General features: G+C 37.6%; 1 protein-coding gene across 1 annotated transcript in view; it reads left to right on the top strand.

The window, feature by feature from the left end:
* Nucleotides 1–18,058, top strand: part of scn5lab (sodium channel, voltage gated, type V-like, alpha b) — a 212,276-nt gene that overhangs the window by 166,001 nt on the left and 28,217 nt on the right. The window contains exon 7 of the mRNA XM_051928791.1: nucleotides 4,078–4,353. Coding sequence (XP_051784751.1) covers nucleotides 4,078–4,353 — 276 coding nt within the window. The remainder of the gene's footprint in view (nucleotides 1–4,077; nucleotides 4,354–18,058) is intronic.

Genomic DNA, 18,058 nt, shown 5'->3' with positions numbered 1-18,058 from the left:
TACTACTAACCCACATTACTTGGAGGAGTTGCTGAATAAGGAGATTGAACTGGATGATAAGATTCATGTGAGGTAATGTAAAGACCTAGCTATAGATTCTTGAAAGAAGTGGTCATATAAGGACTAAGAATGGTGAAGACAAGGATATACTGGGCCTGAGTTAATGTGTATCCAAAATGTTGTAGAGACCTGAAGAAAGGTTCTGTCAGATCAGGAAAACAAATATGTTGTGGAAAGATGACACATTAAAGGATTGGACATAAAGAAGGATCAGGCAATACAGAGAGTTCCAGAGAAATCGTTCATAGATCAGAGCCAGTTATTGAAATTCATTTTGATTTAGTGCCAAAGATATAAACAATGGCTGTAATCTGTTTTATGAGGCAAAACAAAAACATGATCTGGAGGTAAAGAAAGCTGCACTACACATTTGTTGATCTGGGGAAAACCTTACACAGGATGAGGCAAATTGTAGTGAAGTGGACATTGATAACTTTAGGACTAAGTTATAAATTCACCTTTTCCAGAATCACCAAACATCCAGCTTCAATCACATACATGTAAATGAAGAGAGGATTCATGCTCCACCTATTTCACTCTGTCAATAACATACAGATGTATGGATGATAAGAGAACACATAAATCACATATCGGATCTCAATGCGTGAAATATTCAAGTGGAAAATCCTTCCTGAGTAATACTGTGTAATTCATTGAGAACAAAATGATGTAACAACAGTCAATGGAAGACAGAACCACCAACCCATTGAGGGCTAGATTCAACATCATACCCAAAATGAAAATCAAAAACTGAAATCACTAGCTGATCCAACTTGTGTGAATTTCATCACAGCAACTCATAATGTGACTCAGTAGTGTTTATGGCTCCCACATGCTTGTATCCACTCGCAACACGATCGTGGGTTGCTCCTGATGAGACGGTGAATGGTGTCCTGGGGGATCTTCTTCCAGACCTCAGTCAGGACCTCAATGAGCTCTTGGACATTCTGTGGCACTACCTTGCGCTGTTTTGTATGCAGCAATACATAACATCCCAGAGGTTCTCAATTTTATTCAGGTCTGGAAAGTGCGCAGGCCAGTCAATGACATCAATGCCTTTGTCATCCAGAAGCTGCCTACACACCCTGGCCACATGAAGCCTGGCATTGTCCTGCACCAGAAGGAACCCAAGGCCCACTTCCCCAGCTTAAGGTCTAACAATGGCTCTGAGGATTTCATTCCAATACCTAACAGCAGTCAGGGTACCAATGCCTAACACATGAAGGTCAGTGTGACCTTCCAAGGATATGCCTTCCTAGACCATCACTGACCCATTGCCAAATCAGTTATTCTGGATGATGCTGCCTGCTGCATAACGTTCACCACGGAGTCTCCAGACTTTTTCACAACTGTCACATGTGCTCAATGTGAACCTGCTTTCATCTGTGAAAAGAATGGGGCGCCAACAGTGAAGCTGTCAATCATGGTATTCTCTGGCAAATGCCAATCGAGCTATACAGTGATGGGCTATGATCACAGGTCCCACTAGAAGGCATTGGGCCCTCGTGCCAACTTCATGAAATCTGTTCTGACAGTTTGGTCAGAAACATGCACACCAGTAACCAGCTGGAGTCACTTTGTAGGGCTCCGGTAGTGCTCCTCCTGTTACTCCTCACACGAAGGAACAGATGCTAGTCCTGCTTGTGGGTTATTGCCCTTCTATGGTCCTGTCCAGCTCTCCTTGTGTAATAGCCCATCTACTGGTATCTCCTCAATGCTTTTGAGACTTTGCTGGGAGACACGGCAAACCTTGCAACAGCACGTATGGATGTGCCATCCTTGAGGAGCTGGACTGCCTGTGCAATCTGAAACGGCTGCATGTAGCGACTCATGCTATCAGTGCTGACAAGGACACTAGCAAAATGCAAAACTAGAGCGGGATCAGTAAGGAAGGATAAGGAGAAAGCAATTATCTGTGGCTACCACCTGCAAAACCATTCCCTTTTTGTGGGTTTTTTTGCTACTGCCCCTCCAATTAACATGTTGTCACTTTCATTTGCACCAAAGCAGGTGAAGTTGATTCACAATCACTTATGCTTCCTAACTGGACAGATTGATATCCCTGAGGCTTAGTTTACTTGGTGTTAGAGTGTGATGATTAAGTGTTCCCTTAATTTTTTTGAACAGTGTATAAGAGTCACAATGCAATCCAACACAGTATCTTCACAAAATCAATACATGAACAAGTTTGGTTATTAATCAGTATATTTTATTTTAGTAAGTTAAAAATGGCTGTATTTGCCCTCTAACATGGATCACTGAAATATAGCAATTAATACATTGCTGCCAGATTTCCATGTATGAAATACTGTTTAGAAATCTGTTTAAACACTCTTAATTCTCCACCATGTTCTCAAAATAAACTGACCAATTGTTATGATGTAGTGGTCTTTCTTTGAGTTTTGCTGGTTAAACCAGCATATACTATATGTTACTCACATTACTTAACCCAGATCTTCAACTATATGTACTGTATGTTGAATGGAATTTTTCTAGTGCTGCTTTGCTGAAGTCTGTAGTTGTTCAGTTAGGGTAAGGGAGATAATTTGTTACTGTGTGGTATTTGTGAGTTAAAAATTACGTTATACTTATTGGCACAAATGTATATTTTTAATTTTCTTGTAAACCTGAACATATTTTAAATTAATAGCATTTTTAATTCATTTCAACTAAAATTTCACCACCATGATGTACTTGTCTTGCAATATTACCAGAACCAACCAAATGTGCTTTGAATTTTCATCGTTGCCTTGAATTCATAGTATTTTTCTATAAACCTTTGGTATCTTGGAAAATCTAGGATGAAAATCCATATAGAAAGGCAACCAGAGAAACACAAAACACTTAAAGTTATTTAAATGAATATACATACTGTGATTTCTGGTAAACTTTTTGCAAGAGTGACATCATAGGCTGGTGACATAGTGATCCTGCATTAAAGATATTTTACACTTCAATTAATTGTTTGTTCTGTTTGATCATAAACATTCTTACACTCCGTATGAATAGATTTACAATGTCATTTTTGTGTGGTGGTATTTGTGCAGTGTAGTGTTTGTAATTGTTTTAGCATTTTCATGGATGTGCTGAAAAATGTGTGTAAATGTACAATTTTTAAAGTATATCTACGACAATTTGAAACATCTTGATGGTATTTTAACTGTTTATCAGCTAACATGCAGTGGCGGACTGTAAATATGACACAAAAAAGGTGCGTTAATATAAAATATAACTCAGCGTAAGATAAAAAAAAATCTACTTTGTTCCTGTACCTGTTTTTTCTATTACAGAATTATGGAAATCTGGAACATACTTTAGCAGCACTGGAAAGTAAGCAGGAACCAACTCTAACGGAGACATCAGTCCCCCATAGGGCACATTAACCCACACAAATTCATACTAGTCCAGTAGATTGACTTTCATATAGGTCTTTGAGATGTGGGAGGGACCTGAGAAAGTGAACATGGAAATTCTGAGCAGTTTATAACTATGCTTTATAACCATGATTAAGACTTAAAGAATCCTTTGTTAAGGTCTTGTTGCATAAGAGTAAATGAGTAATAGATGCCGTTTAGCAGTACCTAAACTAAAGTGTTACCTATATTCTGAAAAATATAGATCACACAGGAGGGTCTCAATGTAGACATCAGTTAATACATTGTTCACTTAAGCAGAGGAAATGTGAAAATCCCACTAATACAAACACATTTTATGTGCTGTGTGTTAATTTAAAATTGATTAATTATTACCTAAGCAGATTGCTGTTCTTAGGTTGAACCTTTAAATCTAAGAACATTTTCAGCATGTTATTCCTTTCTTATTCACCAAAAGACAGTTATGCAGCTAAAAGCCAATAGCACATTTATACAACTATTTTGGTCAAGTTACATTTCTTCAGTTTCAGTTAAGACTACCATCAAATTTTCAATGTTGTAGCAACCAAACTTTCTCATAAAAGTAATTAAGATACTAGTTGTCTAAAACATTTCCCTTTTATATTTTTCTTGGCTTCTACAGGTGGTAGTGAATGCCCTTATTGGTGCCATCCCTTCCATCATGAATGTGTTGCTCGTCTGTCTGATTTTCTGGTTGATTTTTAGTATAATGGGGGTGAACCTTTTCGCTGGAAAATTTGGAAGATGTGTCAACAAAACAACAGGAATCCCGTACAATGAGACACACATAAACAACAAATCCATGTGTGACAGTATGAATAGCACATTCTATTACTGGACCAAAGTAAAAGTCAATTTCGACAACGTTGGAGCTGGTTACCTTGCTCTTCTCCAGGTGGTAAGTGACTTCTGTTTCTTTAAAGAATCAATACAGGCTATCAATGTCATTTATAACAACAAAACTGCCTAAAGAAAGGTTAATGTACATAAATAACATATAATATCATGCTTTGAAATAGGCACTGCATTTCAATTACAATTCCAGATAGGTATATTTTTTGCATTTTCTTTTTAACTGTATACAATCAGTTAAAAGCAACCCCATAGTTAATTCTTTGAGTAAATGAAATGTAAGTGCCGCAGAGTATTATCACCCAAATCCATTTTATTTATGGCTGCCTTAACATCCACCGAACCAGACAGCAGAGGTCCAAAATCAAGTTCAAGCATGCTCCAACCTCTCATATGTGCTTTTATGAACAAGCTGACATTTACCACTTAAACAGTGGTGGTAAAATTAGGTTGATCCTGAAAGGACTGGAAAAGCTAATGTGGTGGGCTAGGATTACCTTTAAACCCACAAAATCAATATCACAGGTATTCAAAAAAGGCAAGATCATAGACAAGTTCTGTTTTTTCATCTCAAATATACCAATACCTACCATTTCCAAGAAGCCAAGACAAGGCTTCAGTCATTAACACCTTTGACAACCTTAACAGATGCCTACATAATGTAGATAAGACTGGCCTACCAGGAAAGTTCAAAGCATGAATGTACTAACACAGTATCCTACCAAGAATACTGTGACCACTAAATATGTATAAATTTCAAATCTTCTCCATCACTGATTAAGAAAGAAAGGTTCGCTGTTTCCTAAGAAGGTGGCTGGGTTTACAGAGAAGTCTTAGCATCATAGCACTTTATGGGTACAGCTGCAAGTTAAGACTCCTCTGAAGACCATTAAAAACGAATTTCAGGTTGCATGCGTTCAGGAGATGCTTACAGTGCCAGGAATCCAGTGACCCAAACGTCTCCGGAACACAGGTGGTAGTCACAAAATGTAAAAAGTAATAGAGAGTGGTAGAAATCATAGGTTGTAGTGGAGAAGGCTTAGTCAAGACCTTGCCGTGGAATGCTGCTTGGAGAACTGACCTGGGAATCTTTGAGTTTCCTCGCTTTGACAAAGCAAGAGGGAAGTTGTGCTGTGAGCTGATTCAAAGGGAGGTTGGAAAGAGGAAAGAATCAGCAGAGCATTTGCTTTAAAACAGCAAGGGTCCTGGACAAAATGGGAGAATGCAGTGGAGAGAAATATTACACGGAATGACTTGTAGTGGGCGGAATCACACAACTTGAACTTCCTTAACTTAGCAGTTTATGATGTTATGTCAAGCCCATCCAATAGCACCAAACTGCTCCCTCTGCCCACTCAAAGGAATGGTGGAACACATTCTCAGCTGCTGCCCTGGAGCTTTAGCAGAAGGTCACAATAGTTGGTGACATGACCAGGTGCAAAGGACTATAGCAGACACAATCTACAATTAATACTGGCCAGAAAGAGATCTCTGGAAAGAACATCATATGTTTTATGAGAGAGACAGCGAAACTAACAGCACCAGGATCACAGAGAGCATGGTTGCTCCAGAGCAATTAATGTTTCCTTTGCAAATTTTCAAGACATCTCTTAGACCTGTCCTCTGGTCAGATTTACCAAGGCACATTGTCATGATCTAACTCACAGTACCATGGGAAGAACAGATAGAAAAGGCCTTAGAGGGGAAAAGGGGAAAATATTAAGACATTGTCAGAAACTGTTGTGTTAAAGGTTCTAAAGCAAAGTATTAGCCTGTGAAGATGAGGTGTCCAGGATTTGCAGAAAAGTCTGTCTACAAGGCCTTTGCCACATTCAGCATTACAGAAGCAAAGAAGAGAAGAGCTTTCGGTATCATAATTGAGACAGCAGAGAAAGCATAACAATGGCTTTAGATGAAGAGAGCAGATCCATGGAATACTGCTACTGTGCAGGCCAGGGATTGATTATCTGGGGGAGGGTGTATGATGTTCGAAGAACCCAAAACACCCAATGAACCCAGATGGCATCACTAATGATGTGCCCTGGTGAGCCATCAAGCAATGTGTCAAGGATAACACTGAAAGGAGTTAATGACAAAACTTAATTTAGGACTAGAGAGTCAGGTTAGGAGGTGCTGGATTTTTAAGAGAATATAGCTCAAGCCACGTTTTCCTAATATGGTTGGCTGCTATTTTCTGTTTAATTAGGTGTGTTTTAATTCTGCGTAATAATGAAATAAATTTAAAGAAAGAAAGTGTTGGTATCCAAAATAATTTGAGGATTATTGGGTTATAGGCTCCATTTTTCTTAAATAAAATCCCTACATCAACCCATGCAAATAATATTAATTAGCTACTTCAGTGCTCTTATATTCTTTAATGTACGCTACTTCATTTGCTTGCTAAAGTACTCCAACATACTTATAAGCAGTTTCAGTAATTAAGGAAAAGATGTCTGGATGCTCATAACCCCTATCTTAAAAATATTGCAGTCCTCTTAAGTTCCAGCTTCTCTTCAAAAGTAGTCATACATAATAAAAATACTATGGTGAATTCACATCCTTATAATCAAAATGTCAAAAATGATTTTGGTACATTTTTTTGCTGAATCAAATGCAGACCAAACTGAAACATTTATTTCCTGCAGGCAGTAGGCTATTCTTTTGTGAATTGTGTATTAAAGTACAATTTTATGGAGGCAAGTAGGCAGTGTTATGCTTTTGTGCTGCTAGTTATTTTTAAGAACCAAAAAACAAGACATAAGTGATGTTTTATTGTTTTATTTTTGCCTAATTTTGCATAAATTCTTTATTGTTATTGTGATTCTAATGTTTAGACATGTGCAGAATTCATTTGTGTGCTTATTTTCTGCTTTTCATTTAGTTTAATTAATCTTATAATTTTTCATATTATTATTTTGTTTTGATACAATGCCCATTTGTATCTTGTCACCACTTCCATTTTGGGACTGTGTTGTGAGGCAGTAAGGTGTGCAGAATGTTTTTAAATTATTTAATTGTTTTTGTGGCAGCACATCCTGTGTGTTGACTCAAGTTGGTACATTACCTTTAGTCTTTTAGTTTTAATTTCCTGATCCTTTTTCTAATTTTTTCCACCATTGGCAAAATAGCAAAAAGTAAGCAATTATTAATTACAATGGAGTTACTTTAGGGCTTTGTCACAGTGCATCTTCAAAAGAAAAAAGGTAAATATAATTTCCACCTGAAAAGGAAAAGTGTTTAAAGACACAAGGTTTGGGCTGTATAGCTTTCATCAGGTGTGCAACTGAAAAGGAAAGGGCAGGAAACATCCAGTCATCTGCCACTTTATTAGGTACACCTGTTCAACTTTTTGTTTGTTAATGCAAATATCTAATCAGCCAATCACTTGGCAGCAGCTCATTGCATTTAGGCATGTAGAAGTTCAAACCGAGCATCAGAATGGGGAAGATAGGTGATTTAAGTGACTTTGAATGTGACATGTTTGTTGGTGGCATACAGGCTGGTCTGTGTATTTCAGAAACTGCTGATCTACTGGGATTGTCTTTCACAACCATCTCTAGGGTTTACAGAGAATGGTCTGAAAAAGGGAAAATATCCAATGAGCGGCAGGTCTCTGGATGAAAATGCCTTGTTAATGCTAGAGGTCAGAGGAAAATGGCCAGACTCCTTTGAGTAAATAGAAAGACAACAGTAACTCAGATAACCACTTGTTACAACCAATGTATGCAGAAGAGTAAATCTGAACGCACAACACTTCGAACCTTGAAGCAGATGGGCTACAGCAGCAGGACAACACACCAGATGCCACTCTTGTCAGTTAAGAACACGCAACTGAGGCTACAGTTCGCACGGGCTCTCCAAAATGGGACAATAGGAGATAGAACGTTGCCTGGTCTGATTAGTCTCCATTTCTGCTACGACATTCACATAGTAGGCCCAGAATTTGGCATCAACAACATGAAAGCATGGATCCATCTCCTTATATCAACAATTCAGGCTGGTGGTGGTGTTGTAATGGTGTGAGGGATATTTTCTTGACATACTTTGAGCCCATTTAGTACCAACTGAGTATTGTTTAAATGCCACAGCCTACCTGAGCATTGTTGCTGAAATTGTCCATCCCAGTATGACCACAGCGTACTCATCTTCTGATGGCTACTTCCAGCAGGATAACACGCCATGTCACAAACCTCAAATCAACTCAAACTGGTTCCTTGAAATTGACAGTGAGTTCAATGTACTCAAATGGCCTCCACAGTCACCAGATCTCAATCCAATATAACACCTTTGGGATGTGGTGTAATGGTAGATTTGCATCATGGATATGGACACAAAAAAATTGCAGCAGTTGTGTGATGCTATCATGTCAATATGGACCAAAATCTCAGAGGAATGTTTCCAGCACCTTGTTGAGTCTATGCCATTGTTTTGTCTTGGTAGAGTAATATATTGCTCTACTTTCTCCTATTGTATTATTAATATGTAGACTGTCAGAATGCCTCAGATATCACAGACTTACCACTGTTTATAAGGTATTATAGTATATAACTTCTCCCCACCTTCCCTTCTATATCTATAACCTCAGGCAATTAGGTATAGTAAAAGACAGGCAGGAGTTAAATTACAATTTAAACAATGTATTATTTCAAAGTACATTTGAATATTGGCAACCATACAACCTGATTAAATGGTAATGTGTAGTTTCAGGCGGCACACAGACTTGTTAGTTACTTAAAAATGTCTCTAGTTCATTTGTGATCAGCTTTCAGCCATATGTCTGTTCAATATGGCTGCCGAGCTGTGCTCTCCATTGTGTTGTTCTTTCAGTTCATCAGTTTGATAAGAGATGCTTCTTCATCAGATGTTAGTAAGAGAGAGAGTGTGAGGTTAAACAAGTAAATTTATAGATTCTCTGTCCAACCCCTAGAGCCAATAGGACATCATTATACTTAAAAGCTTTTGATACAAGCCAATTCCAAACAGCCATACTTCAGACCAATGGGGGAATAGAACATCTTAACACCTGCCACCCCCCAAAATCATATGTTAAGGTAAAGCATGGCAGTTAGGCAGCCTGGCTTTCTTGGGGGGGGGGTTAGAGGGAGACTTTAGCAGAGTAACATTTTTTTCAAGCACTTCCCCCAACTCTGTCGTAAAATTCACTTTCCTGACTTAGTTTTGCCTAAGTTACAAATACAGACATACAAAATATTTATCAACTTATATGCAAAATCTCACATCACAACAGCCATGAAGGCAGAAGAGTTTCCAACCCAATACTAGCAAAACTTACCTAATAAAGTGGCCGGTAAGTGTATATAGGAGGGGAAAAAGAAAACAAAGCCAGGAGAAATAAAAGCAGAACAGGTGAGAGTAGGTAAGAAAAAGTTGCCATTAGAGAAGTTGAAGGTAGATATTTAAAAGTTAGTTGGTCATTAAGACCTGGAGAAATATATGTTTGAAGAGTTAGAATGAGCATAGTTTCTTCTGTATTTCTTTAAGAAGTGTCTTTGAAACCCTGTGAAAGAACATAAACAGAGAGAACAGTGTCTCTATAATCAAGGGATGTGAAGTGTTCTACAACAGGCTTTTTAACGTCTTTGGTTTTAATGCCTCAAACATGCTCCCTTCAGCTGTGTACAGTAGATAATTACATTATTTGACAGAATATTGGGATTCAAAGTTTATAAATACTTTGGACTGCTGTTGTCTCTCAACACTTGAAACTGGATTTGATTAATATGTTAGTCTTTTATGTGCTGGAAACAGAAATATTCTGGCAATTTCTACTTTTTAAATCAAAATTCTTATTATTTAAATATAAAAGAAACAGATTGTAACAACAACATGTACTTATGTAGCACATTTTCACACATAAACGTAGTTAAAAATGCTTTGCAATACTTGTAGTGAAGCAGAGTTCCAAAAAGAAAGTAAAAAAAAAAAGTTATTTATAAAAATTTGAAAAGTAAAGTGAGTGAATGCTGCATTAGACAGACGTTCAGGTGTTTCTCAACCTTATGCCAAACCTCCAGTGTATATGAAATCAAAGGGCCCAGATTTTAACACTAGAATTACCAAACTCTACGAAAAAACTCGTAATCCCAGCCCACCTTAAATCCCTTCACACCTCCTTGTCAGTGTCTTTTGTGTTGTTAATGTGTCGATCAGCAAAAGCAGCAAACAGCCTGCTATCCCATCCCCACACCAATGCAGAAAGGGCAGAAAGTTCTCTCACCTCAAGTCTGTTTACCTACGTGTGAGTTGCCTGGAGTCGTATAGGGTAAATAATAGTCCTCAAAAAGAGGGTGATTGATACACAGATATGCTCCAAAGATGGAGATTTGCATGCTTTATGTTGCCTTCCTCCTTGGAAAGGAGTGAGGTGGATCCAGTTGTCTTTGTCCAATTTGAAACAAATTACATACATAAAAGGCAGGCTGTCAGTTCTGCAATCCAAATTTATGCACCAAGTTAAGCACAAAGCAAAGGTGCAGAAGTGACAAGAGGGTCTTCTCTGAGGTTCTGCCTGTGCCCCCATCCAGGTAAGATTGAGAAAATTAAAGACTTAAGGTGTGCATCAAATCTAGGTGTAAAATAGATGGGCATACGTTTATGGGGCATTTCTGGAACAGATGGTACCACTTCCGCTGTGACTAGTTATATTTGAACAAAAGAGGCACTGATGTGTTTGGGAGTCAGATGATATGAGTATGCTAGTGGAAGACTGTTTAAACCAGGGAATGGGTTGGTAGGGAGTTTAGGACAGGCCAGGTTTAGAACTTTACTTAAAGGGACAAAGACGTAATATAAATACAACAAAACAAGATAACTTTGAAAGTTCTAGTACTCTGTTTAAAAGTCAAAGTGCTCAACTCTGCTAGCTCCCCTTCTATTAGCAACATTTACAGAAGCTAGACAAAATAAAATTCTACCTCAAACTTTTCGCCAAGCATTAATTACCATCTTTCGTAAACAAAGTAAGGACTTATTACAATGTGTATCATACAAACCAATTTCACTTCTGAATAATGATGTTAAGATACTCTCCAATGTCCTAGCTAGAAGGATGGAGAAAGTGCTGCCTTTGGTAATATCAGCTTCCAATCTTCAACGTCTATTCAATGTAATATATTCACCCACAAAGTCAAACACCCTGGAGATATTATTATTTAATTGGAGAAATTTGGGTTTGGCCCGAACATTTGTGCATGGATCAAATTACTGTATACCAATGCAGAAGCTTCTGTTTGTATTAACACCATTAATTCAGAACACTTTAAACTAGAAAGTGGTACCAGGCAAGGATGCTCCTTGTCACCACTGCTTTTTTCAATTACCATTGAGCTACTGGCAATTCACTGTTGAAATGCTCATGAGATAAAGGTGATTATCAGAAAAGGACTGGAACAGAAAGTTTCTCTATATGCAGATGATATGGTACTGTATATATCAGATCCACAAAATACTGCGCCTGCAGTCCAAACAGCACTAGTAGAATTTCAAAAGATTTCTGGTCTCAGAATCAATTTGAATAAAAGTGTGCTCTTCCCAGTGAATTCTCAAGCATGCAATATTAGATTGGACTCCTTCCGTTTTATCCTCACAGATCAGTTTAAATACCATGGGGTAAACATCAAAACTAAACATAAAGCTCTTTATCAACAAAATTTTGCCGTCTGTATGGAAAAAACTAAGCAAAATTGGTACAGATGGTCAACCCTTCATCTCATTTTAGCTGGAACAATTAACATTGTTAAGATGAATATCCTTCCTAAGCTTCTCTTTTTATTTCAAAACATTCCAATATACATCAATAGATCATTTTTTAAGAAATTAGATTCAACCATAACCTCATTTATTTGGCATTGAAAACATCCACGTATCCAAAGGGCGACCCTATATACAAGCTATAAAAACATAGAGATGGACACAAATAGATGTACATACACAGGCTTGATCAGCAATAGAAATAAAATCCTGCAGTACTTCTTTATATTCCTTGCTTTGCACCCCAATAAATACAAGTTATCGCTAATATACTAACAACCCAATTGTGCTTCACTCACTCAGAATATGGAACCAATGTAGGAAGTATTTTAAGATAAAGAAACTGTGGCACCTCTGCACGAGAACCACCTTTCTCCACCCTCTCAAACGTATGCAGTTTTTAATGTCTGGAAAATATTCGGGATTAAATCACTTAGAGAGCTGTACATAGACAACGTCTTTGCATCCTACAAACAATTACACTCCACATTTAAATTTCCAGCAACACATTTCTTTCACTACCTCCAAATTAGAAACTTTGTTAAGCAAAACCTGACCAATTTTCCTCAGCTCTCACCTACCTCTATGCCAGAAAAAAATATTGATCAGTCTTGAGGACTCAGTCAGCATTATCATAATATATAAAACCATTTTACAGTCCCACCCTTTCAAAGATCCAAGAATACAGTAGGAAAAGGACCTCTCACTCAACATCTCAGAAAATGAGTGGAAAGTAGTAATGCAGAGTATTCACTCGAGCTCCAAATGCGCAAAGCATAGAATTATTCAATTCAAAATTATATATCGAGCACATCTTTCTCATTTAAAATTGTCCAAAATGTTTTCAGGGCAAGATCCAGTCTGCGAATGCTGCAATCAACTTCCAGCCTCATTGGGCCACATGTTTTGGGCCTGCTCCAAATTAATATCATTATGGGCCTTCTTCCTCTTCTTTTGGCTGCTCCCGTTAGGGGATGCCACAGCGGATCATCTTCCATATCTTTCTGTCCTCTGCATCTTGTTCTGTTACACCACATCCATAAACCTTCGCTTAGGCCTTCCTTTTTTCCTCTTCCCTGGCAGCTCTATCCTTAGCATCCTTCTCCAAATATACCCAGCATCTCTCCTCTGCACATGTCCAAACCAACACAATCTCGCCTCTCTGACTTTGTCACCCAACCGTCGAACTTGAGCTGACCCTCTAATGTACTCATTTCTAATCCTATCCATCCTCGTCACACCCAGTCCAAATCTTAGCATCTTTAACTCTGCTACCTCCAGCTCTGTCTCCTGCTTTCTGTTCAGTTCCACCATCTCCAACCTATATAACATAGCTGGTCTCACTACCGTCCAATAGACCTTCCCTTTCACTCTTGCTGATACCCGTCTGTCACAAATTACTCCTGACACTCTTCTCCACCCATTCCACTCTGCCTGCACTCTCTTTTTCACCTCTCTTCCACAATCCCCATTAATCTGTACTGTTGATCCCAAGTATTTAAACTCATCCACCTTCGACAACTCTACTCCCTGCATCCTCACCATTCCACTGACCTCCCTCTCATTTACACACATGTATTCTGTCTTGTTCCTACTGACGTTCATTCCTCTCCTCTCCAGAGCATATCTCCACCTCTCCAGGGTCTCCTCATCATTATGGACCAAACATCATTATGGACCAAAATCTTTAAATGCCTTTCAGACAGCCTTGGTGTCACAATCCCTCCTAATCCACTAACGGCTGTGTTTGGTGGACTCCCAGATGGGCTTAAAGTGGAAAAGGACAAACAAACTGTAATTGCCTTTACTACACTATTGGCACATACTGTAGACTTATCTTGCTCATCTGGAAGAATCCTAACTCTCTTATTTTAAGTCAGTGGGTAACTGATGTTATATACTATTTGAAACTGGAAAAAATCTAATTCGCACTTAGAAGATCTGTACAAAGCTTTTTCAAAACCTGGCAGGATCTTAAATTAAGGAAGCAGGTTCTCTGCCCTCTTTTACTCTGTTTATCTTTATTTATTCATTTATTTATTGCTTATTTTAACTAGCTTTAAGTTTTACTCTGCTGACCTAGCTTTCTTTTTCAGGGGCAGGGGATAATTTATTTCAAACCTTTTTTTTGTAAAACTTGAGTTATTTGTATGGAATGCTATTTGATTTTAATAAAATCAATAAAATAAAAAAAAGCCAAAGTGAAGTAGGTGAAATGTTAAAAATGTATTTCCTTAATGCATTGAGTTTTAAGAATGAAATAAATGAGATGGAATGAGCTGCACATAACTTTGATGTAATAGGAATAATAGATACCTGGTTAAATAATACAGAAGGATGCACATTATTTAGGAAAAACTGGGAAAGCCAATGTGGCAGGAGAGTCTCCATTAATGTAAAAAACTGAAAAATCTGAATCTTCTTCAATTAGTTGGTGAACCACAGTTTTGTGAGGATGTTTGGATTTGACTAAAGAGCATCAGCTTCAGTTAAAGCAGTTATATTTAATTTAAGTAGGTAGAGTCTGAGCAGAAGCAGAAAAGCCTAAGTAAGTAAATTTGGACAAGCTTTTTAGTCTGTTGAGGAAATGTGTGTCAGGTTTAAAAGTGTTTTTTAATGCAAGTAAGGTTTAACCCAACATTTAGAAGCAGTATGAAATGAAAAAAAAATGCTGTTGTATATAAATGAGATTAAAAAAACATTTAAGACTAATAACTCCATTGCTAACCATCAGTCATTTGAGGGCAATAGTTAAAAAGGACATTAGCAAGGCTTAAAGGCAGTTGGAAAGAAACATTGCAGAAAAGATCAAAGATGACCCAAAGAGAATCTTTCAATATTTGAATAGTAAAAGAACGGTCAAGAAGGTGGTGAAAAGTATTTGGAAAAGTAAAGCTGAGCTAGAATATACAGACAGTGAAATAGCAAATATTTTGATTCACAAAGACAGTGTACAGAACTGATGAAAAAGCCCAATAGGATTTTAAGTTATGTATCGTGATGGGTTGAGTAAAAAGTCAAGGAAGTTGGGACTAAGTTATACAATACACTAGTGAGGCCTCACCTGAAGTATTGTGTCTAGTTTTGGTCTCCATATTAAAAAAGACATAGCAATGCTAGCAAAAGTCCAAATCAGAGCAACTGGGCTAATTTTAAAACTAAGAAGTATAAGCTATGAAGAGAGATTGAAGGAGTTGAACCTTTCAGTTCAAGCAAATGGAGATTAAGAAGTGACATGACAGAAGTGTTTTGAATTATGAAAGAAATTAGTATAGTGGATCCCAGTTGTTACAACTCAGAGGCACGGTGGTGCACTTGTTAATGGCAGATTTTGTACAAATGCTACAAAGTTTGTCTTCATGCAAAGAAATATAGGCACATGAAGTAAATTACAAAGTGGTGTAGTGTAGGACTTAAAGGACCTTCAAATCTCAACTTAATGTTTTTTGGACAATCTAGACAAATATGATGTGCAATGGGCAAGTTTGTTGGGCTAAATGGCCTGTTCTTATCAACGGTTGTTCTAATGTTCTAACTGAAGGAATGAGAGATGTCTGACTTAGTGAGGACAACAGCTGTAGGGAGGACCATATTCATAAAGTCCTACCAGAATCCCATAGAAACAATTTTCTCCCATAAAAAAATCCAATTTCATATGCTTAAATGTCTTCTCTGTGTCCAGTATAGGATCACTGCTGGCTGGTATAAAACTGGGGCTACATCCTTTATATTTAGACATTGGTAGATATTATCTGCTGCTTGGTGAGATTGGATAAAGATTGTTTGGTAAAGGTGGATTCATTTGTTGGTTATCCTTTAAAGTATTCTGCTAAAGGTTTAGCTAGTAGCTTTGCATCTAATGTTCATTAACAGAAGAGGCAGAACTTAGCACATTTTTCAGTATCTCTGCCCTGCTTTAAAATAAGATTAATTAAAGCAGTTTATTGTTGGATGTAATTTGGTGGCAGAAATAGCCGAGTTTAATATGTGTGTAACGGTGAGACAAAAATATCAGGAAGAAGCACACAGGGGCAGATCTACCATTAGGGTGTTCTGGGTGTTGGCCCAGGGGCATGTGGCAGCAAGGGGCCTCTTCAAGAAATACCATCCGCTCAAAGAAATACTCAAGTCCCCATGCGTTGAAATGACCCACTTAATGAAACGATTGAGACTTCATGTGGCAAAAACAAGACTGGGAAATACTGCACTACATTAAGAAACTGAGCGTTCACATGCTGCATTTTTAAAAGTATAGTCAGCTCTCTGTTTAGGAGCTAAGTCACTCAGGGGCCTGTGTGGGTCTTAATCTGGGCTTGGAAGCACATCATTTCCTGGGATGTGCCCCTTTTTCATAGAATCAAATTTATTCTTTAATTTTGGATTGGGACACTGGAGAGTCCAACATGACAATATCATCTATAGACACTGTAACTATGGAAAAGAATTTTCCTTAAGCAGCAACAAATATCAGAGAAAGCAAGTTTAGATTTCACATGAAACATTTAAGAAAAAAAATATAAAAGCTGTTATTAAACTGGAAGAGATTATTGTCCTGATTTGTTTTCAATCAACAAGAGAAAGGAGTTGGTATAATTCACATCAAATGCAAATTTGCATAGCAAGTGAGTTAAGTGTGGAACATGCTGACAAAATGGGGTTGAAGACTTGTCCAATATAGGGTTCATAAAGAAATTTGCGTCCATGTTCAATATCATTTTGTAATTTTTCATGTGCAGAATTTAACTTGTTATGAAGAAAAAGAAGGAAGGATTACATGAAGTTGGGCACAGAACACAGAGCTATCTTTTTATACCCTTTCTCTACCATTACATAAGAAAATCTCCCACATTTGTTAGATCTGTAATCCAAAATTTTTGACAGAAGATTGCAATGCATCAGAATCACTACACCATGCTTCCTGAAGTTGTCAGATGGGAATGCAATACATAACACCTGGGGTTATAGCATCTACACTAGATTAATCAAATATTAACTATAAGTTTGGTTTCCTATATGAAAAGACACTCACGTTATTATGTCACAAGTAGTCAAGCACTCTAGTCCTTTAATTTTTTTGATCTAAATCCCCGCACAATCTGAAAAAGAACTGCAAGGTAATTGATAAGGAGTCTTAAGAGAACATAGACATAAGGTAATGTAATTTAAATAAAGAAATAAAGAGCAAGCCCCAGCACTCAAAAACCTGTCAGTTTGAATGCGGGTCAAACTTCCCTAGGCCAATCGCGAAAACTATAAATCTTTACCCCTGAAGATACAAAATAACAAATAATAAAATCCCACTCTCCAACTAGTCCCTCCTCAAAGCCTCTCCTCAAAACAAAGCAAAAGCAAGTATAACCCCAATAAAGCCTCCTTTATACAAAGTAAATATAAAATATAAATAATATAATAATAATATAAAAACCTCACACTGCCTTCATTTCCACAAAAAAAAATTCAGAAAAAGCTGTAAACATTCAATAGACTCCAGCAAGATTTAGTCCTTATAGGCAAGCATACTGTAGATTGCATATGTGGAGAAACAATAGACAGATCCCGCTCAGCAGAGGTGCAAAAAATACAAAAAACAAATGTGACTGTCTACATTTGATCCATCCATCAAGCAGCCAGGGAACACACAATGTCAACTTTGGAATCTTTCAAACATCTTTAAGAAGAAGTTGCCTATCTGCATAATTGAGAAATATTGTCAGAAACCTTCTGTATATACAGTATGGCAGCCACTCCACCTCCAGTGTGAAATTAATTACATTAAGAAAGATGGTAGGTAATACTCTCTTCAGAACTGAATGGCATCACCACCTTCATACGCCCTGATAAGATGGGTAATAGTCATCAGATATGGTTCTCAAAATCAATTAAGCTGGACGAGACGGTGGGAATTTTCTTCTAGAGTGAATTATGATAAGGATACTGTATAGCGCCCGACCCGACACAGACTCACACTGAGACATGTGTAA

Source organism: Erpetoichthys calabaricus, chromosome 6 (genome assembly GCF_900747795.2).
Source record: "Erpetoichthys calabaricus chromosome 6, fErpCal1.3, whole genome shotgun sequence".
Lineage (NCBI taxonomy): Eukaryota > Metazoa > Chordata > Cladistia > Polypteriformes > Polypteridae > Erpetoichthys > Erpetoichthys calabaricus.
This window is presented reverse-complemented; position numbering and strand designations above follow the sequence as displayed.